This window comes from Stigmatopora argus, chromosome 14 (assembly GCF_051989625.1).
Source record: "Stigmatopora argus isolate UIUO_Sarg chromosome 14, RoL_Sarg_1.0, whole genome shotgun sequence".
Classification (NCBI taxonomy): Eukaryota; Metazoa; Chordata; class Actinopteri; order Syngnathiformes; family Syngnathidae; genus Stigmatopora; species Stigmatopora argus.
Genome location: NC_135400.1, coordinates 8,064,461 through 8,087,929, shown reverse-complemented (window position 1 = coordinate 8,087,929; position 23,469 = coordinate 8,064,461). Strand labels below are relative to the sequence as shown.

Below are 23,469 nucleotides of genomic sequence, written 5' to 3'. Positions count from 1 at the left end.
ACTATTATTGCTGATTAAAAATGTATCTTAAATTATTTTTATTCGTTCATTTTCCAAACCGCTTATAATCACATGGTTACCGGGAAATTATTTTTATTTTTATTTATTGTGTTTTACATGGTCATTTTTGAAACAAAAAAACCTTACTCTACATGGTCATTTTTGCAAGAAAAAGGCCTTACTATGCATGGTCATTTTTGCAAAAAAATGCCTTACTATACATGGTCATTTTTGCAAGAAAAAAGCCTTACTATACATGTGTTGTATTGGGCATTCATACTTTAAAAACATTGTTTTCATCATAACGTGCATTAGTTAGTGGGGGGAGCTGTAAATATTTTTTGGTTGGGCTTTAATCCTTTCAAATACAGTATTGCACATTATGAACATTGTGATGACATGCACTTTAGTGTTTGTTTTTTACTTCTAGACATTTAAACAGTGGCGGGCCGTCCGGGCCTTCAAGGCCTTCTCTGCTGGCCTAAGAAATATCTGAATCATATATTATATTTTGTCCATCAATACTTATTATTCCAAATGGTCTGTTAGCTTCCTTTCATTGCTTTTCCCCCTGGTTCCACTGCTTCCAGATGTGTGTATTCCTAACATTTTCGGGCAATGTTTGCCCGTACACCATTGACGTTCATTGCTGTCTTTTCCCGGGAAAATAACCCCCCGGCCCGGTTGTAATGTCTGAAAAGCTCCAGTATTTGTATTTAATCATGAAATGCTGCTAGGAAGTGGATTTTACCCCATTTTTGTGCATTGATTTATTGATTATTTTTTATGTGTCACAGATGTAGCTGCAGTAGAGGTTTTATAGCCATAAAATAGTTTTGGAGGGTTGGATTGATACGTTGAAGGCGCTACGAGAAAATGCACGGACCGCCACTGTGTTTTTGTTAATACCCAAGCAGTGCTCAATTTTACCACATTCAATATGGCAGCAATATTTTTGTGTCAGTCACAGAAACAGAGAGTTATAATTCATTCTTCTGCAGTCATAACTTTTCTTTCAGTTTTAAATGAATATTTAGGTGTCCTACAATCGGGCCACTCTGCCACATAAAAGATGGCGGGCACGCTAGCGTTCAATATGGTGATAAATAGGGCGGTCTCGATCACACGTCTACGGCTGACCATCCCAGCCCAGCAGAAGGAAGCGGAAATAAACGTCGCCAAGCTTATGCTATCAGCTCGAGTCAGGCTCCGAAGACGGACTGGCGGCGATACATGACACACATCGGGGGATTTTTTTTTCCTCCACCAAAAGCGAGGCTATCGGTGCGGTTTACAACGCGTTAGGGATTTCTTTCTTACGGTGGTAACATCGATGCGGAATATTTGAGTGGTAAGTATCACTTTTTCGCCCGAGTTGTCCACTGTTTCCTCTTCGCGACGCAGGCTAGTCAAGTTCAGTAAAGCTAGCGTGGCTAACTGTGCCACTCGGCTAGCAACAACAGCTTGCGCTATGAAAAAAAGCTGTCATATTGATCAACGCGAAGCCAGCAGTGAGCTTCCCCCGACATTTCTCAGCATTTCGCTTAAAGTTAAACGCGCGATCACTTGTTGACCCATGTCGCCCCTTCTTTTGCTGCTTGTGATGCATTAGTAGAAGTGAGTTTAAGAATCGTTCGGCATTGTTATCCTTATCCGAACGTTAGCCGGGATGCTAAACCTAGCCTGGGGAGACTGGGCGCAGTCTTGGGGAGGACTAACGGGAGAAGTAGTCAGTGTCAGTTTTTGAAAATAGAATTTAACAATTCGTGTAAAGCGTGTTAGTCTTTTTGAAAACGTGCGTCTAGCCAACACTACAAGAGAACATATATTAAGGTTATTAGCACTAAAAGCAACTCTGTAGCACTTGGAACTCAGTGTTTTCTGTTTTCTTGACTGATGAAATGATTTATTGATAACGTTTGAGAATAATATTTTGTACGCAATGTCTGTGCATTGCAAACGTTTTTTATGTGTGGTATTTATTTTTTGTGCAATCCGACATTTTTTTTCTTTAATATGTGTCCCACAGCCTCTGTTCTAACATCTCTTAACATTTGGGGTGATATTTTTTTCCATTTAATCCTAGTCCTCTTCACTTTCAGTAATCAAGTCATCTTTAATGAGTTTAGGGATTGTACAGTTGTGTTAGATTGACGGGAATTTGTAGACAACTTAATGCGATATCGCTGCCTTATCCGTTTAACAAGTCGAGGTTGAGCTAACGTATCACTAACGGCTCTACATAATCTCTAGTCTGCACAGGTGTTTAGCCGTCAATGACAAGGATTTACTCTCCACTAAAAAAGTGGAGGCTGTCCTTATTTTCCCCTTTCACATCCACTTGGACACAGAATGGCAAATCTGAGTGTTTTAAAAGGCTGAAACCTTTGTTATGTGCCACATGGGAGTTTGGTGTGCTCCCATTGTGGGTGTTTACGTGTATCTTGTTTTGGTCATTCAGAATACACATACACATGTAGGGAGGAGCGTTTGTGTATGTGTATGTGTTTACATATGTATGTATTGGTGGCATTGCTCATTGGTAGAGTAGTCATTTCCCAACCCAGAATTTGCAGGTTCGATTCCCTGCCCTTGTGATCTTGCCCAAGCATTCTCAAGCAAGATACTGAACCCCACATTGTCCCTAATAGGCTGTCATCAGTAGTTTAATGACCATGTAGTGTTAAAGCACTGAGTGCTGTGAAGGTGGTAAGGCACTATACAAGTATAAGGAGGATCCTTATAGCCTAACTAAAATGGCTGAATGATACGGCTTGGATATGGTTTGTTTTAAATTAATCTCACAATGTGATTTGCTTTCCCTTACAGGAACCTCGCAGCAACCTTTATGTAAGGCCAAAGCCCTAAAGCAGCGGGTCACCGACGGGGAGGAGAGACTCGGAGAAAAGCATCTGGTGGTAGAAGTAGCAGAAGCACTGTTTTTATTTTTTATTCAGTCGCTGAATAGCAACTTGAGCCAAGACGCTATCTCGGACGCACGTCATGGAAGCCATTGCCAAATACGATTTCAAAGCTACTGCTGAAGATGAGCTTAGCTTTAAGCGAGGAGAGGTCCTTAAGGTAAGTGAAAAGCCTTTTTTATCTGAAGGGATCTTTTTATCAAAGCAAAGTCTGAATGCCCAAAAGTGTGTGTGTTTCCTACTTATTTTGATGTTTGCACAATGAACTGGTTTGCATAAGAAGGCCATGCAACACCCTTAGATACTAGCGTACTTATTTTCCTTTTGATTGTTTTACATACAAATATGTGAATGTGCACCCCTTTTATTCGTGGTTAGGCTTTCAGATTGTTTTTTTTTTTTTAACTATCCTGTTATTTGCTCTAACTACCCATGTTTTGCCATGATCAGAGGGCAGAATGAACCAAAAGTTGCTGATATATTTAGGTTGAATGTCTATACATGCAATAGATATGAATATTTCTAATGCAAAATGAGAGCAAATGTTGAGTCTATGTCAAAGCTAATTATATGTCGCACTATATATTAAAATATATCCGCATAATTTTTATATCGATATATTGCCCATCCTTAGGGTGACTAATGATGGCAGAATATTGTTTACTCTTGAAAATTGCATTCAATTGGAAATCTGTTTAAAGGTCTGTAAAAAACAATCATAAATATTACAGGACCAAACTGAATAGTAGTCTTTGAAGATTACAGAGCCCTTAGCAGCCGCAGGAAGTACATCCTCTGCCAGGGCCTTAATGAGGATGGAGTCAATGTTGGCCTCCACTTGAGGTCCTGAGAGACTGTTCTTTCCCAGGAACTTGAAGGTCTCAACCCTTAATACAGCATTTGGACAGTGTGAGGAGTAACTGTGGTGAAGTATTTTTCCCTGAAGTATACTTGTTCTCAACCGCCTTGAGCTCGTTCAGGTCCAAATTCCGTGAGCACGGCAGAGAACTGCTGCAGTTAGGCAGACTCTTTGCTGTCATTTAGGGAGGAGTTGGAGAGATGTGCAAGGTGATCTGCAGTCGCCCATGTTGCAAGAAAAGAGCAGTGGGGAAATTACATGTCTTTTGAAAGAGGCCCAGTACTGATGGTTTGTTGGCTTCCCTCATCTTCACCTGCTGTGAATGCACTGACAGACGGTTGGAAAGATGCTGAGCTGGGAGAGAGAATTTTAGGGATGAGGCTGTCCAAGACAGAGCTGAAGTCTGTTGTGTGCGTCCTTGGGCTATTGAGGTGTTCCACGTAGAATTTCTTTTCAAGCTATTTTTTCGAGAGAAGATGAAGCGAAAATAGACTGGCATAATACTGCCCCTGGCAGCCTCCACAATTCTTCTGAATCATTTGTTGGCTGCTTTCCCCATGAGACTAATTTGCTTTTTGAAGCAAGCGTGATGTTCCTTCCTCCATCCGATTCAATCCCCTGTCTCTCGCTCATTTATCTTTATCCGGTTTTCCTCGTTTCCTCCCCATCGTTATAACCGCATCCATCCTTTACCATCATGTTTGAGTGACTGCTTATTTTTATGTTTAATCCACAAATGCATGCTGGTTAAAAAAAAGAGAGAACTCTGTTATATAACATGTATCTTTTTAAATTGCATTTCTCGGATTTTCTTTTTCAAAGGAGATAAGATTTCGTGCCGTATAATGGATAAATAATGCTGGGATTGAGCTGGATGCTTTTTTTTTCGCTTGGCAAATTAATTCATCTCTTTGTCCAAGCTTGCTTTTACGTCCAACCAGGGGTCTTGCATTACCATAAGGCACACTACTTGAACACATAATTGCATATGAGAACACTGTGTACAGCGTTGAAAACAAGTTTAAGAACTAAATTGCCAGTATAGCAAAATTGAGTGGTTGTACTACTCTTGATGACAATAGACATGCAATCCTTTTGAACTGTGAGAACTACTAGAAATAAACTCATTTAAATTCCCACCAGAAGTTTGAAAGGGAGCCACACGGTCGGATGTTTATCACCGTCAATGGGACTCAAAATCATAAAGGAAAACTTTAATTTTGTTTTAAGACATAAACTTCAAAATTAAAATTAATTATTAAAAAAAAATAAACACGACGCCCCCACACACATACATACCCTAGACCAAGGGTGTCAGACTCGGGTTGGTCCGCAGGCCGCTTTAACGTCAACTTAATTTCATGTGGACCAGACGATTTTAGATATAATATTTAGCTTTTTTAATAAATGGATTAAAAGCCCTGAAGATTCAGTTTTATATAAATCTAAAACAAAATTTATTTTAGCTTTTTTATATATATTTTTAGATTTTACAAAATGATTTTTGTTCTAAAAACACAGAAAAAAACGATTAAAAAATTAAAATTATTGATTTAAAAGGGCGAAAATCAGGAAATTAAATATACATCTATACTCTTCATTTTAATTTGATCTTAAAACAGAAAGTCAGCACTCATGATTTACTTTCCTGGGCCACACAAAATGATGCGGCGGGCCAGATTTGGCCCCCGGGCCGCCACTTTGACACAGGTGCCCTAGACAATGTACACGTATGTGCACACACAAAAATTGAAACGACTAAAATTGTATATGACCTCAATGGTGCATAAACATTATGTAAATCCCAGTTTTCGCTGCTTTGCCTGTCGCATAATGCACAAAACGACTAAACCCAACTTTGACGCCCAAGAAGACCCATGCTGTGTTTGTTTTGATTTGGCTGGTGGTGGGGAGGGGGTTGCGACAGGGCAGATTCTGAACAAAGGGAGTGCACAATTTATCCGTCTGGACACAGAGCAAATAAGTAAACTTGGATTTAGGAGAAGAAAAAAAACAATAACAACAAATAGTTGGGGGCTATTTTTTGTTTATTTTATTCTTGTTGTTTTTGGTATGCCAGACTAATCCATAACATTCGTACAATAATTATCAGATCATTATCATGCATCCCTACTTAAAAATAATAATAATTCTTCACCAGTGTCTCAAATTTTGACTCAGTGCGTCTGCATCTACTCGTTTAAATGCGAGGGAGATAGTTGCTAAAACTGCTACATTAACTCACTATAAAACACAATAAATCCTTAGAGATAAATACCCCAAAAATATCCCAACGCTGGTTAGTTAATCCAGACATTACAGCAACCTTGTCTTCAATGTTACACTGCATCATAGACTGATATAATTGAAATTCCACACACTAGGCGATTCCAGTCAGATCAATTGAATCTAATCTGCATCTGCATTTTATTGTGTAGCTTTTATGCTCCCAGTTAGTGAAAAGAACCCTGACACAGCCATACATTTTTTTCCGAGATTTTTCTGTGGACGCTTGTAAGATGAAAGAAAGCCCTCACTGTCCATTGGTCACTAGGATATTTAGTAATCAGGTTCCACAACTTGCCTTCATCGAGCAATCACTGCGTCACTGTGTTTAACGACAGCTGGCTGCCCTAGCCATGCTCCCCTTTAATTTGGAGCCTTTAGTCATTCGGCAATGTTTAGATCTGCCATTTGCCGGCGCATGAGTCAGATCACAGCTTCTTCGTGCGAAAGATAACGATTTGGAAGACTGTTATGTGATAGCAAAAATAGATTTGTGATTGCAATTATTGAATAGATCAGTGCCTGGACTGAATTACTTTTTGCTGAATGTTGTATTTCTGGAGCTGCCTTTCGGTTTTTACATCTTATGATTGAAAGTTGAAGCAAGATATCGAAAGCCTTGCCACTGCCCCAAGCACTGTCCTCATTTCCTCTTTAAATAAATGAAGATTAACAGACAGTCATACATACAGAATAATCTACTGTCAATGAATTTTACATCTGTGTCAACAGTTCTTATTAAAACTCATTCTGTTGACTATCTAGAGAACACAGTGCACGTGGCACACTTAGCCATCAAATATTGGTGTTTGATAAATGGTAATTGTTGATATCTCAAATTCATAGAATTTTATAGGCAGTCAGCAAAACAAAAAATGTTGCACTAAACATTGTTTTAAACCAGATTTTTTTTTCTTTAGGAATAATTTACAACTGACACTTTCTCTTAAGTTCCCCAAATTAAATTGAATTAAGAGTAGGTTTTTTTTCTCAACTATTGTAAAAGGTTATTGCATTTTTGTGCATTCATATTAACAGCACAGCTTAACGTTTCTCACATCCTGTTTGTCGTCCAAACCCATCTGCAACTTCCTGTATCTCCATGACCAATTCCACCAACTCTTGTCTTATAGACGTACTGACGATGCAAAGACTCCAGTGCGACAAAGACTTGAGGCTTTTAGTCCTCTGTCGAACCTTAGATGTTCTTTTTCCTCTTGATGTGATCTTGCTAACTATGTTTTCTGTTCAAATCCGCAAATCATTATCTAGGAAGCTTCTTGAGTCTATTGCCTTGTTACTTTTTATGAACAATTATGGCAATTGCCAATCATTTGACCGTATTGATCATGGTCGATGAAAAAAGTTACGTCAGCGCTGACTTCCAATATTTTAATGCGAGTAGATTACAAATGTTTCTTTATATATTAATCCCCTGCCATTGACAAGACTTAAATTGATTTTAGAATAGCTGTGAATGCCTTTTTTTCAATGGCATTGATAGTGCCTATCTTCCAATTCAATTTGACTGGGAGTCAAAATGGATTGGACATCTAGCACCATTAGTGACAGGCAATAAGTTAAGGTCTTTTGGGGTGAACCAGACAAATCACTTCTAGCCTTCTCTGAATTTCTTGCTGGTTCGCCTTCAAATGCAGAACTGAGAGGTTAATAAATCCCTGTCTGGTTGCTCATTGTTCAGTTTGTCACTCTTCGCTGCAGCGCAAATGGATTTTCTGAAGAGAATGAGACATGCAATTTCCATTTTATTATAAGAAAGTTTGATTTGGAGAAATATGTTTGACTCATATTTTGACATCAACCGTTCATTTTTTTTCTTTTTAATTATCAATGACCACTTTTTTTGTTTCTTTAACAGAAGGATAGTAAAAACCTTTGAAGGTGCATTTTCTGGAGGGATTAGAAAAAAACCCTTAGCTACAGTTATTGCATAAGGCTTCTCTTTCCTCATATGCATGATTTCACTCTTCTTTGGTAGAAACCTGTTACTTAATCTGCTTCAATTAGCTGAATCTGTTCTAGCTTGAGAAGTCACGGTGTTAGTGTTAAGTGATTCAAGTTCTTGAGAGTCCAGTAAAGCAGATGGATGGATGGATGAGTGCTCAATGTTGACACGCAAGTGTCTAACTCCTCCAGCTCTGTGGTCAGATGTTTTATATAGAGGTACCTATCATACATTATTGCGATTTATGGGTATTTCAAAGATATGTATTTCCGACCAATATCACTATAACAAAAGTCCAATTAGGAAATCCTGTGAAAAGTTAGAAAAGGTGTGCTAATCCCAATCTATTGTGACTCCAGAATGAGTGCTTGTTTGCGCAGTTTTGATCATAAACAGAAGAGAGACAGAATAAATTAATACATGTATTACATTATTGCAGATTCGTGTATAAGGCTCTAAAACACAGGTGTCAAAGTGGCGGCCCAGGGCCAAATCTGGCCCGCCGCATCATTTTGTGCGGCCCGAGTAAGTAAATTAGGAGTGCCAACTTTCTTTTAGGATCAAATTCAAATGAGGGGTTATAGATGTATATTATATTTCCTGATTTTCCCCTTTTTAAATCAATAATTGCAATTTTTATCAATTTTTTTCTTTTGGTGTTTTTAGGTCAAAAAGCATTTTGTAAAATCTAAAAATATATATATACAAATTTTCGGTTTTTCACTTTCATATTGAATATAATTAAAAAATTGTTTCCATTTGAAATAAAAAACAAATGATTATTAGATGTTTTCCCTTACTAAGAAAATAAGTTCAAATAAACAGTTTTATATCTATAAAAAAACTGAATATTTAAGGCTTTTGATCCAGTTCTTATAATCCAATTTAAAAAAAATCTAAAATGGTCCGGCCCACATGAAATCAACTTGATGTTATTGCGGTCCGCGAACCAACCCGAGTTTGACACCCTTGCTCTAAAAGGTCCAAACAATGATGACAGCCACGTTGACATGTTCACCTTAGAGTTCCTCCCACCATAAAGGATGAATGCTCTTCCAATATGACACCACTTTATTACTTGACACTACTACCACTGCATGTGAATATGACAAAAGCTGCCTTTGTGAGGACGTGCTGGAAAGTGTTTGCATAAACTACCTCCAACTTTTTGTTTTGTCTCATTTGGTACCTGTCTCTATTTGCACCGTCTGCCACAAATCAACATACACCCGCAGCATATGTTGCATGATTTACTTAGTTCAACTCCCAAATATCCACTCCGTCCTAATACCTGCTCAATGGTACAATATTTAATATGTACAGTACGTCAATACAAACACGTTTGGAGTTGGTAGCCCAAACCTCTCCGCCTGACTTTGATGAAGAAATGATTGCGCTTAGGTTCACTAGTCGTTTTACCAGACACAGTGTTTAGTTGTAGTCTTTTTCCATTGGGAAATATTTAGCAACATTTTAAAATCAACCACCAAAATTGCCAAATTGTGGTGCCTTCTGTTTTTTTTCTCTAGTGAAACAGGAGTGCTAATTAGATGCTAGAACTGATGAACATTTGTTAGTTCTGATGTTCTCGTGTGAATATGAGTAGACGATTTATTTTTCAGAAAGGATTGGTGCGGGTAACACTAGAAGCCTTTTGCTTGGTTATCAGATGTGCACATAGCTTGACACAATACTTTCTAAAGAGATGATTGTTATTCTTTTTTGGGGAGTCCTCCATTGATTTTTTTTGAGAGGCTTCTATCTATTTATCAAGTTACTGTTTTTTTTTAAACTGGCTTCCACCATGTCTTTTCTTCCTGATCTTCCTCTACTTGGCTAAAATGCTGAGTCAGACAGCTGTAATTAGGACTCCTCCACATCACCACATCATTTCCTGCTGCTGAGCCAAAAGGAGACATCTGTATTTAAAGCAGTGCCATCATTCTCACTCATGACTCTTAAAGTTCTACACTTATGAAGTTCCTATACTGCAAATTGTTGGAAAAACATTTAGAAAACCTCAGAAATCAGACAATAACAACAACAACAGACACTAGACAATTAAATGTCTATATACAAAACATATGTATAGTAAGACTACATTAATTAAAATATATTTATCATTCATTGGAGACTAAAAAGCATTAAAAGCTTTTGTCTTTCACTTGGTTCAATGTCACTGCTTCTTTTTAAAAGTAAAACCATCATGTGACTATGGTTTTTCGTTTCCCTCCTATAACCATTGTGTGTTTTGATGATATCAAATTTAAAACTAAACATAGGAGCACAATTTTAATTGCATCCGGTTTTGTAACAAATATTTTTGTTATTCATATCCTTTTTACTGGACATATATTAATATTTGTTTTACTCATTACAAGTGTGTTTCAAAATTTGAGTTGTAATTTGTGTATTATGTTGCTGCAAGTTCATCTGTAGAAGGGAGGTCACACACGTGGTCTTGGCCATAAGCATCATTGTCCATTTAAACGCTTTTGTTTTGTGAAATCAGTGTAATCTTCCTCATTCTGCGACAGCTCATGACCTCCTCTTGTCTTTTCCACTCAATCTGATGCTTCCCTGCTGGGTCTAAAGGGGGTCACAATCATTTGCGTGACTTTTCTGAACTACCGTATTTACTCGCATATAAGCCGCTTTTGTCGGACAAAACAAATGATGACTGAATCGAGGTTCTGACAAAAATAGTACACAAGTTAGAGATTTTCAATCTAGCCATTTATGTTTACTCATGGTTATTGACGAAAGTGCTGTAATATTCCAATGCGAGACGAGGTCTGCAGTGGCAGCTGTGGAGAAAATAATCCCTGGTATGGGCTTTATTTTATAAAAAACGATCTATTGTGGCGCAAACAGATTAAAAATCATCAGCAAAAAGAGGATACAAATCATTCAATGGCTTTCCTTAAGAATGAACTTTCATCCAGTTGATACTCCTTTTAGAAATTTTTCAATTACGTTATTTCCTCTAAATATCCTCTTACTGGCAATCTGTATACAGCTCTGCTACTGGTTATCTTTTTTTTCCCCTTCCAGGCTCATTTTTTGGTTTTGTACGCTGATACTTGCTGAATATCGACCAAACATTCGTCTTTTCATGTCAGGGCAACTATTTGAAGCTCTTCTATAACACAGCCAAAATCCACATTTACTATTGATATCCTCCTTCAACCAAATTGTTTTTTATGTCCACTGCCTCATCTACTTGAAGATTCAAGGTCAGCAGCTGAGAGACTAGTGACAGCTGGCAGTCTGCAAGCTCGTTGGTGCAAATAGACCCTCGGTTAGGCTAATAGGGAAACTGTCTTGGCAGGGTTAAAGAAATGATCAGTTTTCGGGAGTGTTGAATACAAATTGAGAAGTACAAACAGGATTTTAAGAACAAGATACTTCAAGTTCCCCCCCAGCCAAAAAAAGCATGTTTTCCTCTGAATTATGAAGAGACAGTGCTATCAAAGTCTCTGAATTTATAAAATTCTAATGAGTGGAACACGAGCATTTGTCATGCATGATTCTACCTCCCGTTTCTCAGGGTTTATATTAATGCTCTCCCTGCTCATATTCAAGCTGCTGTAATGCATTGCTCATCTCTTTTGCATTTTGAGACCGCTGGGCTCTTTGTGGAAGAATCTAACAGGAGTATGGAGCTTAGCACTGGCATCAGGTGCAAATGTGACTATTTATTAGCAACATTGTCATAAGATGAAACACATTTTTCTCAACAAATTTGCTTGAAATGTATGAAGCAAATTTAGCTTAACCTGATATTCTAAATCAGGGGTGGCCATTACGTACATTGGCGAAGAAATATTGATAGATCGCCAAAGAACTAATTGGTAGATCTGACAACTAACATTTTGATCCCTCCCTTCTGTCTATCTCCTTAGCTAGGTTCTTACACATTTGACATGTCCGCCCGCAATAAGCTTTAGCATGAATCAAGAGTGGATTTTTACCCACGCTACCATAAATGGTGATAGTCTACTGCAGGGGTGTCAGACTCGGGTTGGTTCGCGGGCCGCGTTAACGTCAACCCGATTTCATATGGGCCGGACCATTTTAGATATAATATTTAGGTTTTTTTAATAAATGGAATAAAAGAACTGGATTAAAAGCCCTGAATATTCAGTTTTTTTATAGATCTAAAACAATGTTTATTTTAGCTTTTGTATATATTTTTAGATTTTACAAAATCATTTTTGAACTAAAAACAGAAAAAAATGATTAAAACATTACAAATATTGATTAAAAGGGGGAAAATCATGAAATGTAATATACATCTATACTCTTCATTTTAATTTGATCCTAAAACAGAAAGTCGGCACTCATGATTTACTTTCCCGGGCCACACAAAATGATGCGGCGGGCCAGATTTGGCCCCCGGGCCGCCACTTTGACACATGTGGTCTACTGCGAGGTATATCATTTATAATTGCTGAGCTTTGTCAGTGGCCTGTAAAAAAAGGTAGATCGTGGAAGGTTAACTCCTTAAAGTAGAGCTTGGAGCAAAAAAGTTTGAACACATTGCAGTAAGATGTGTGATACCTTTCCACAAATGTGATATGTTAGAAGTGCAAGCAGTGGATTGCAGTCCGGTGCTTCTCGTTTCAGCACCACCCCTGTTGGTTAAAGTGTCTGTGCAACAAAAAGCTGCACCCGCAGCGGCCCTCCCGCTTGGCCCAACCCTGAATTCTAAAATTCTAACCCCAACAACAAAGTAGATCGCCTGAGGTTGGCTCATTGAAAAGTAAATCTTGGAGCAAAACAGTGTGAGCGCCCCTGTTCGAAATTAACCTTTGTGACCTGTAATAAGAGTATGGACAACCAATCCAATTTAACAGCAAAAGGTGTCGGCAAATGAACATTCATTCACTGCCAATCCTCCTAGTTTAAACGGCTTGGACGTCTTTTCCCATCAAATAATAGCCAATGAGTTACCGTAAGATTGAGGATTGGATCAATCTTTTTGCTGGTTTATTTTTGGATTTGTTCCAGTTGAATCTTTTTAATAGGTGATCTTCATTTGTACAAATGTATTCTGCCATCCACTATGGAAAATTGCTCCATTCTTTTTACAATGGGAATATGCAACTGTCTTAAATGAATCACTTCTTTTAAGTGTTTATTTTTGGATTCCTAGTGCTAATGCAGTCCAGATTGTTCCCTGTGTGTTATCCATTAAAGATATACAAGACCATCTTTACAAGTATTTTAGCTTTCAAAGTATTTTTTTATATTCCTAGTTAGGTTAGTTCTTACAAAATGACAGAAGACAAGTAAAATATTCACATGGGGTCATGGGTTTCTATTTATAAAGCTGGTCCTTTGCAAAATGAATGACCCTACTGATTAGTTTTTTGTTTTTTCTCCATTACCAGGTATTAAATGAAGAGTGTGATCAGAACTGGTACAAGGCAGAGCTAAATGGAAAAGATGGCTTCATTCCTAAGAATTACATAGAGATGAAAGCCCATCCGTAAGTATTGTAATGTTCATTTCTATAACATCGGTTAGTTAATTCGCTCCCATTAATAAACATTTTCCACATAACATGTTGAGAGTTTCTGATCGGGATTCATTAGCTTTTCTTATATATCAATTTTGCATGCAAGTAGTAACCCAGTACTTTGCAAAATAAAAATTGAACCAACAAATGATTTATGTACTATGGTAATTACTTTCCCTTGTTACTAATTCTGAACATTTTTATTTAAGGCACAATAAATATGGGGGGGGGGGACCTTGCATAACAACACAGGATGTTCTGGCATGACTACTGTGACCTACCACAACATGGTGACCTCTTGCATAACATAATAATTGGCTATACAAGCTTTGTATCCAAACATCCAACTTTACAAAGATAATTCTCAGTTTTGATAGTTACACTCGGCTAGGTGTTAACCTAACATTATTCACTATTGTAAGGGTATTTCACATAACAGGCTGCATCATATAATTTGCTTTCCCTGAATTTGAAACTGAAAATCATACTTTCGTGAAGTCATCTCACTGTTCTTGTGTAGTAGAATCTTTTTCATGACAACTTGTCATCAAGCCGTCGTTTGGCTTTCTACTCTAAATTATTCATCAAATTGCTAATAGCGTCCAGTAAATAAATAATGACTCTACAGAATTTTAAAATGCGTTTCCTAGAGTGTCTGTACATTTTTAATATTATGTTTTCATTGACTGATGACTGACTGTCTGAGGAAATAGTTTCATAGTCATAGTAGTTGTAGAAATGTTTTTTGCAATTTGTACGTCTGCTAAGAAAAACATTCCTAACACGCACAGTATACTTTATGGCAAGGTGGTGCGAAATAGTTAGGAGATTTTACAAATGTCCATAGTTGTTTGTTATTCAATTTTTTTCCTCCACCTCTGCCACGTGTGTGGTCTTAACACCACAATGACCACCAGCATGCAATGTTTGTAGAGTGGAGTAATGGTAGAGTCAGTCTTGGTATGAGTTACACATTTTAAAATATTTAAAATATCCGTTTAGTGCACTTTCTGTAAGTCAGACTTCTGTTTTTTTGTGGCATGTCAGCGCATGTTGCACTATCTGAGCCTCAGTGACGTAGCAGCTGTGGCAAATGGGGAACACAATAATCAAATTTGAGGTTAAATCTAATAATAACACTGTTGTAAGAATACTTGGCTGCAATTTACAGCGGTAGACACCCAATCCATTGGAACTGAGAAGGCCAACGGCAAATGAACATTTGTTCAGTTCTCCGAACCGGGCGTTTACTAGTGATAAACACGTTTAAATTCACAGCAGAAAGATGTTAAGTAGCTTTAAAAGAAAATCTTCTCAAAATATAATATCAACAAAAGCTAAACAGTGACTTCAATAATATTCACTTGAACTAAAGCTTGGCCAGTGTACATGTAATATGCTGCAGGCATTTTTTCTTAATTAAGTATTGACTGTATTGTTGCACAATGGAGTCCTTTTTTGCACGGTGGGTTAATTGTTGAGGATGCAACAATGCAATTTTTTTCAGACGGTATGACTAGAAAACATAAACGTGATGTAAGTTTCACTCAAGTATTGTGCTTTTTCTAGTCACAATTAAGAGAAACAAAAATCCAAACTGAATGTTATTAAGTACATTTCACTCTAAGGCAGGGAGACTCAAAAAAGGGAATTTTTGAAGTGTATTGGCGGACATGAGCAAGTAACAACACTGCAGGACAGTGACCTTGAGCAAGTAAACACTGCCATTTTAGTGACCACGCTGAACTCAGGATGAAATTCACAGGAACCCAGCTGTGATGTTGCGGCAGTCAATTAGTAGTGTCATCTGTAAATTATAAGAATGTGTTCGCACAGAAAACCAATGGAAATTCTGTTGTTTCTTAAATGGCATGATTTAAACGTTTCATTTCCAATTACCAAAATGTGTCTTCCATCTGTCTTGTTTTTATTGAATTGTTAAAAAAAGTTTTTTGTTTTTACTTGTCCAAATCCAAATGTAAAATATTTCCACTCTACAGGATTTATTACACTTGCTTTGAGCATTCTTATATTAGCTTCCCACGAAAGCTTCCAGTTTTTATTTCCATTTCCTCTGTTACTCTCGTTTTTGCTATTTTTTGTTGTTTCATTTGTAGCAATGATGAAATGAAGAAATATTTTTTTTAAACCCCCAGGTTTATCCCCTGATTGCGATCTTTGAAAATAATATGCTGATGCTTTGAATTTGGCTGCTTAGGCAAAGTTCTGCTTTTTTAGGGTGCTCCTCTATTTTCTATTGGAAACCATGAATATCTAAATGTATGCCTTAGCTGCAAGACTGCTGAAGTCGCTATTTAAACAACTTTGTTAGCAAGTGTGTGATGCTGCCAAACTATTGTTGATTTGCTTCGGCAAAGATCACACCTTTTATTCATTAGACTTTGCTGGTGTTGTCACTTGAATGACAGCCAATGACCTCGTGGATGAAAACAGTCATTCAAGTGTTTGTCATCTCCCCCAGGTGGTTTTTTGGGAAGATCCCACGGGCCAAAGCAGAGGAAATGCTCAACAAACAAAGGCACGATGGCGCTTTCCTCATCAGAGAGAGCGAAAGTGCACCGGGTGACTTCTCCCTCTCCGTCAAGTGAGTACCCCTGCGCAAACTTTTTAAAGTTTTTAACATTAGCGAACCGTCACTGCTCTCTCTCCTAACAAGTGATTAGCTTGACGGGTTTCCGAGCTTTCGCGATCTGAGTCATCAGCGGAGCCACTTCCTTATTCTCAAGAAGGCTCAGTTGGGTTTACCCGTTAGCTTCTTTTTTCAGTATTTGCTCACTTCCTCTTCTTTTGTCTCCATTTTGTCCTTCCCTAAAGATGCATCACACCATCTGCATGTTGCGCTATACTCTTTCCGCTCTGATGATTGATCAGTATTAGTGTCCACTTCATTTGAAGGCACTTTTATTGAATTTTCTTTTACCTTATTCAGGTTTGGGAACGATGTGCAGCACTTCAAGGTTCTCCGTGATGGTGCCGGAAAGTATTTCCTGTGGGTGGTCAAGTTTAACTCCCTCAATGAGTTGGTGGACTACCATCGCTCCACCTCCGTCTCCCGTAACCAGCAAATCTTTTTGCGAGACATCGAGCAGGTCCACCAGGTAATAATGAATTCGTACAAACTGGGAGGAGTGGCTATGATTATTCATATTTTAGTGCCTTTTGACGTTCAATCCAATTTGTCATGATACTCGTATTTTCAACTCAGTATTGATACATAAAAATACTCAATAGCTTTTAGATACATTTAAAAAAAACACCTAAAAGCTACTTTTGTCGCCATACCAAAATTTTGACCTTCATATTGATATGATACATTAAAAAAGTACTAAATACCTTTTTCGATACATTAAAAAATATGTTATTTTAATGATTTTTTTGTGCCTGCCATTGAATATGATAGACATCCAATTGTGGCTCTATAAATACAAAATTAACTCTTTAAATAAATTTAAACTGTCAGGGTTTGGTGCCACTCTCCCACTTTAAACCGATTGGACCCCTAGTGCCCTCTATGGTAGCCAATGAGTTAACAAGGAAAATGCAAAAATGTCTTCCGTTACTATCAAGCAAGATGAAATTCACCCCATGACACCAAATTTCTTTAACCTTTGGTTCTGCAAAAATAAAAAAGGAGTCCTGATAAAATTGCAAAACAAGAAAACAAAAAAATAACAGTTTGTTGATATAGAGAGGTTAAAAAGAGTAATCTGGCAATTATAGCTGACCACTGTTTCCAAACGATAAAATGCAAAAAATAGTGGCTGGTTAATCATAGGTTGGCATAATATTCCTCCACTGTAACCAATAACTACAAAATGTATCAAATAGGCTTTTATACAAATTTACACGATAGGAAAAAAAATCACTGGAATTTTCACTTGAACGTATCTTGCTACGTTTCTATGATCGCCTGGCTAACCTCTCTCAATCTCTTTCTCTCCGACCAGCATCCCACATACGTGCAAGCGCTCTTTGACTTCGACCCCCAGGAGGAAGGCGAATTGGGTTTCCGACGCGGCGACTTCATCCAAGTCCTGGACAACTCTGATCCCAACTGGTGGAAAGGCGGTTGCCACGGCCAAACGGGCATGTTCCCGCGCAACTATGTCACGCCGGTCAATCGGAACATGTGAAAAAAAAAAATCCCTCCGACATCCACCGCACCATCACCACCACCACCACCATCATCTTCATCATCATCATCCTCATTCTAGATTACAGCAGTCCCCCCGCACTCATCTGATCCCTAAACAACCCCTTCTCTTTGCCAACCCCACCCATATCAGGAGCAGAGAGGAAGAATGCAAACAAGTGAAAGTAAGAGAGAGAGAGATAAGACAGGAGTGCTGTCCTAAGCGGTGCTTTGTGATGGGTGGCAGCTGAGCAAAATCCACCGAGACTGAGACTGTGAACGCCTCGCTGAGGATCGGAAACGCTTCCGAGGCAAAGAGAGAAAGAACCAAAATGATTCGACTCCCGCAGCCGCTTCTGTCTTCTCCTTAACTTCTTAACATTCTGCCGCCTTGTGTTTGCCGCATGTTCTTTTATCAGCCACATCTGTTTTAAAGGAAAAAGAAAAGAAAAATGTTTAAAAAAAAAAGATTGTTTTTAAAAAAAATAAATAAATGACAAAAGAACTGAGGCCATATACAGCAAGTTTTCATGTCTACGATAATTGGCTCGTGAGCATTGTACATCAGCCCGCCGGCTGTATAAAGAAATCGACTATAGAGAGAATCCATTTTTTAAGAATATATATTATATATTTGTATGTGTTTTGTCTGTATTACCTCTCATCGCAAGTTTGTAAATTATGTTCAATGGTTTGTTTGTTTGGGTAAGACCTAGTAGCTCCAGAATGTCCTGAGTTTTCCAAGCTTGGGAGAACGCTCGACAGCATTATCTCCTCTTGATCCTCCACTTAGCATCATGAGAAGAAACCAATCGCGCCGGGACGCTTTTGTCATTGAACGGCAAGCGTACGCGGCCGTTAATGCAAGCCATGTATGATGTCAGCCACCTTTCACCCCCCTCTTTCCCCAAAGGCAATGTATTTGTCACAGCCATTTGAATGTAGCTGACAGAGTCCGCAGACTTAAGCATGAGGGAATCTACACAACCGCGCAAAGGAAAACGCGCTATAATGTTACCCCCGTTCGTTTGTCACACGTTAACGTACAGCTCCTTTATGCAGATACTTTGCTACAACGCCCTCCTCGACATACATGCGCACGCAATGAAAATTGAGATAGGATAATGGCGTGTAATCACCAGTCTGCAACTGGCACAGATGGACGCTTCCCAAAACTGAGAGATTGTCTTTTTTTTTGGTTGTTGTTGTTCAGATGTCAGATCATCTTCAATGATATTAAAGAATTTTGTCTTTTCCATTTTTATCAAACGTGTCCAGCACTTTTTGGTTTTGTTGTATTTTAGTTATTTTTGGTCAAAAATTTCCAGCTCCATTATGGTCCAGTCTGTCCGTGTTTTTGTTGGTTTCTTGCTCTCTGGATAGTGCCTTTCTCTCTGGTGTTTTAGCGTCTCCGATTTGTTCCCTTTTTGTGGGGCCTGACAGTCCTACAGTGAGAAACGGTGTACATAATCAAACCTGTCCCGCCATCCTCTCCAACATCAACTCGCCTTCACTTTAGTCCCCACCTACATGGAACTCTTATTTAAGTGTCTCTCGCCTTGTCTTACCTAATGATACTGTTTCGGTTTTGCTTTTTCTTTTTTTTCAATTTTTTTTCTTTTCAATTAATAAAATGCAATTATTAAAAAAATACATGCTTTGCCGTGTATTGTTTTTGAAATTGTGGCTTGATACTAGTGGTGTTTGTTGCATGTGGGCCTGCGTGGGTTTTCTCCGAGTGCTCCAATTTCTTCCCACATTCCAAAGACATGTATGATGGGCTGATTGGACACTCTAAATTGCCCCCAAGTATGAGTGTAGGCGTGAGTGGTTGTATGTCTCCTTGTGCCCTGCGATTGACTGGCCACCGATTCAGAGTGTCCCCCCTCACGGTACACGGTCGATTGGTCGCCCGGAAGATAAGTGATAATTACCATATTTTCACGACTATAAGGCGCACTTCAAAGTCTTAAATTTTCTCCAAAATAGACAGGGCGCCTTATAATCCAGTGTTCTTTATATATAGAAAAAAAAAAGTGTCATTCATTGAGGGTGCGGCTTATAATGTGGTGCGCCTTATAGTCGTGAAAATACGGTACCATTTAAATCGTTGCTCAAATTCCCTAAATACAAACTGCAAATTACTATTTAGTCATACTTAATGCCTTGGTAATTATTAGGCTAAAGAAAAGCTCCAAATTTCCCGGACTTTTATTGTTTTTTGTTGGAGAACTTGTTAAGACCCTGACTGACATAGCTTCTTAAAGGGACAACGCATGTACATACAAACTCGTATACACTCACACGTCGGCTCAGTGAAACTGCTCATGGCCATTGTTGACTTTTATTGATGCGTAGACCGTGTTGTTTTACCTTGTTTTGTTGCTGGTCTTCTGGTCGTAAGTCTTTTGGTCGCCCGTTGTCGCGGTCGGGGCAACCAATCGACCGCACACGCCCCCTCACGCCCGAAAGTCAGCTGAGATAGGCTCCGGCACCCTCCGCGACCCTTGTGAGGACAATGCAGTTCAGAAAATGAATGAATTACCTCGAGTAGCAATTTTAGCAGAGCAAGCGAATTCTGGAGACCTCCCGCCGGGTGCTCTAGTCTTCAAAATTGGGTCAAAACCAATCAATCCAACAATTTAACCTGCTGAAATGAATTTATCGTAGGTGTATAAATAATCATTTTTTTGGAAGTAGAGTTATCACTGAATCCAATTATGCTCTGAGTCTACAGTCTAGACGTGGGCTGACTATGCATCCTTTGCATATTCTCACCTCCAAGCAAACTATTATGCTCCACTGCCTCGTGGAGATTTTATGCAATTCTTGTTCAAAATGGGACAAAGTTCTACTGGCTCTGTTTTCCAACATGCTAAGAGCTATTGGTTCGAAAAGCTGCGTCCCCTCCCCCGCTTCTGCCCACAGGCACTTTTGTTTGCCAGCTGAATGGGTCAGTGAGATACGTACTTCTATCTGTGGCAGCTTCATGGTAATGTGTGTCCAACAAAGCATGGATGACACAGTACATGTTTTCATTCTGGCAATGGTTGCAATGGAGTTTTGTATCTGTGGTACATGGTACAAACTCTTTTTTGTCTTGAGTCTTTAACACACGCTCGTTGCATCAGCAGTGCCCTTCTTACTTATCTCCTCTGGACTCTCTTCTACTTATGAAAGACATCAGCCTGCTTCAGCGCTTCCATTGAAACTGATGACGCATTCACGCACAACTCGTGGAGCTGGTTTTCAAATGAAAGGCTCCTTTAATGTTCTCAAGGAAGAAATTTGATGATAAAACAATATTCTTGGTGATTTATCTTTGGTAAATGGTAAGGTTTTTACAAAAAAAAAGCTTTTTTTTTCTCTTGAGTGATGAAACCATTTGTAAAAGTAGGTGCATATTCAATGCAATGTGTGGCTGTGGGCTGCAGGCTCTTTACCATATGTTGTGTCCAGCAGAATGTCATTCCAGCATTTTAAGATGATTGAAGGATTTGCACAAAACGGGCCATGGAAGTTAAGCTTTGCAATCAAATGACCCGTTTGTGCAGGGCACATTATGTTTAAAATTTCCTGTCACTCCATTGGGTGTCAAATCCCAGGCCTTGAGGTCACTTTTGGTGACCTGCGCAGTACTTTTTTTGTTCTTCATAGACTGTGTTCATATTTGAAATTTATTTCATTTTATTTAAACAATGTTTGCTTCGCGTGTATGTGAGATAAGATGTACTACTACCAATGTTCCCTCTAAGCTGCGCGCGTGCGCAATTGCGCACTACTCTCGTCTTCTTCGCGCAGCAGCAATCATATGGCGCGCAGTAAATAAAATCCAACCTATTTTTACCCCTTTCCCCATGATGGCGCCGTTTACGCGGCAGCCAGTGGCAGTAGCTCTGTCCACTCTTATGTTTTTCGTGTTTTACAGCCCTTCTATCAAGCGGTGAAATCGGGTGAGAACTGTCTAAATCTACTGTGTGTGTGGTTGGGTGCGTGCGTGCGTGTCTGTGTGTCTAGTATGTGTGATCATTTGTCTTCAACCTACACAATGGACTATAAATGGAAATTAGCCCTCGGCTACAATCTTACATATATATGTTCATTAACATGAATATAAATATGTTCATTAATATGTGCTATCCCTTATTAAATAAATTGCATATCAATGGAAACTTGACTATCTCAAGTGACACGTTCAGCAGAAAAGTCATTTGAACGAGAATGAGAAGTGAGAAGGACAGATGTGTAAAATAAGGTCAAATTTAAGTCGGATTTGTGCATATTCTAATGGCATTTATGAAGATGTTTTATTCATAGATATTTTTTCATTCATTTTCTGAACCGCTTTATCCACTTTATCACTCGCGGGGGGTGCTGGAGCCTATCCCTGCTGACTTTGGGCCAGGGGCGGGGGACACCCTGGATCGGTGGCCAGCTGATCGCAGGGCACAAGGAGACGGACAGCCATGCACACTCAGACCCATACCTAGGGGCAATTTTAGAGTGTCCAATCAGCCTATAATGCATCTTTTTGGGATGTGGGAGGAAAATGGAGTACTCAGAGAAAACCCACGCAGGCCCAGGGCGAATATGCCAATTCAACACAGGTGAACCGACCTGGATTTGAACCCAGGACTCCAGAGCCCGTGCTTATTTTTCAACTCTGGTTAGTCCTGTTAATCATATCACATTTAGCTGCAAGCTGAAGTGTAACCCTCTTTGTCTCCTAAAACATACTCTACTGTACTCTACTCGTACTCATGTGATACTCGTACTTTAAAATGCCCGTATTTGTGAATGCTTTTTTGTATGCATGCCCTTCTGTATGTTGTTGGTTTGCTTGTTGTGGTCTTTTTAAGTCATGTTTAGCAGCAAAAGGGTAAAATGAAATTATCTGGCTATACCTAAGACCCCCAATAAAATGGGCCGACCACTGTAATCTTGAAAAAGTTACTTTATAACCCCTGGCATTTACTAATTCTTTATTTTACTTGCTCCCTTCAGTTGATAAGTCAGAGACGAGGACAACTATCTGTTATTATTTTGTTCTGTTTGTAGTGTTTTATGTACTGATACTCTAGGTTAGTCTAGTAAAATAAAAATAAAATATATGGAATTGATAAAAGCACATCCATATTGGCCATGCATACTTAAAGGGGTTGAAAATTAAAATGCCAGTCTTGAAAATGTGTTGTTTTCTTCCAGATCACTTCAAGTTGCTTTGTCCTGTCATTTTACTGCCACCTGCTGGTTATATATTGAATGCGTATAAATATTGTAATTATATATGCATACAAGTCATTTGTACTGTTTTCCTAGATATTTTAAATTCGGTTAATGTGTGGCTGCCTTGAAATTATGGAAATATGAATTGAAGTGGCTACTTTAAAAATCAATTTAATTTAATCCATACCCCATTGAGCACCCTCTTTAATTGAAAGAAATGGAAAAATATACATAACTTGTATTAATACAATAAGTACAATAGTCATGTATTTTATTTGTATTTTTGTTTCCCCATGTACATGTAAATATATTGAACAACTGTCTTTTATATGAATGTATAGGTGTTGTCTTGCACTTAAAGTTATTTTCATTAACAAAAATCGTCACTTTATTTGTTTAATGAAAATAAAGAGGGGAAATTGAACAATAGTGATGTTGGTGCAACAAATAGTAAACTAATAGTAGTAGTAGTAGTTTCTTTGGTTTTTTGTTGCCACTTGGAGCCAGTAGCTGTACCACGTGACCCGAGTGGTA

At 38.6% G+C, this 23,469-nt stretch overlaps 1 protein-coding gene across 1 annotated transcript; it reads left to right on the top strand.

The window, feature by feature from the left end:
- The first annotated feature begins 1,119 nt into the window (after positions 1 to 1,119).
- grb2b (growth factor receptor-bound protein 2b) lies at positions 1,120 to 19,362 on the top strand. Its single transcript, XM_077619446.1, has 6 exons — positions 1,120 to 1,351; positions 2,830 to 3,081; positions 13,429 to 13,526; positions 16,039 to 16,161; positions 16,507 to 16,675; positions 17,525 to 19,362. The coding sequence occupies exons 2-6, from the start codon at positions 3,004 to 3,006 to the stop codon at positions 17,708 to 17,710; spliced, it is 654 nt and encodes a 217-aa protein (XP_077475572.1). The 5' UTR covers positions 1,120 to 1,351; positions 2,830 to 3,003; the 3' UTR covers positions 17,711 to 19,362.
- The last annotated feature ends 4,107 nt before the right edge of the window (positions 19,363 to 23,469 follow it).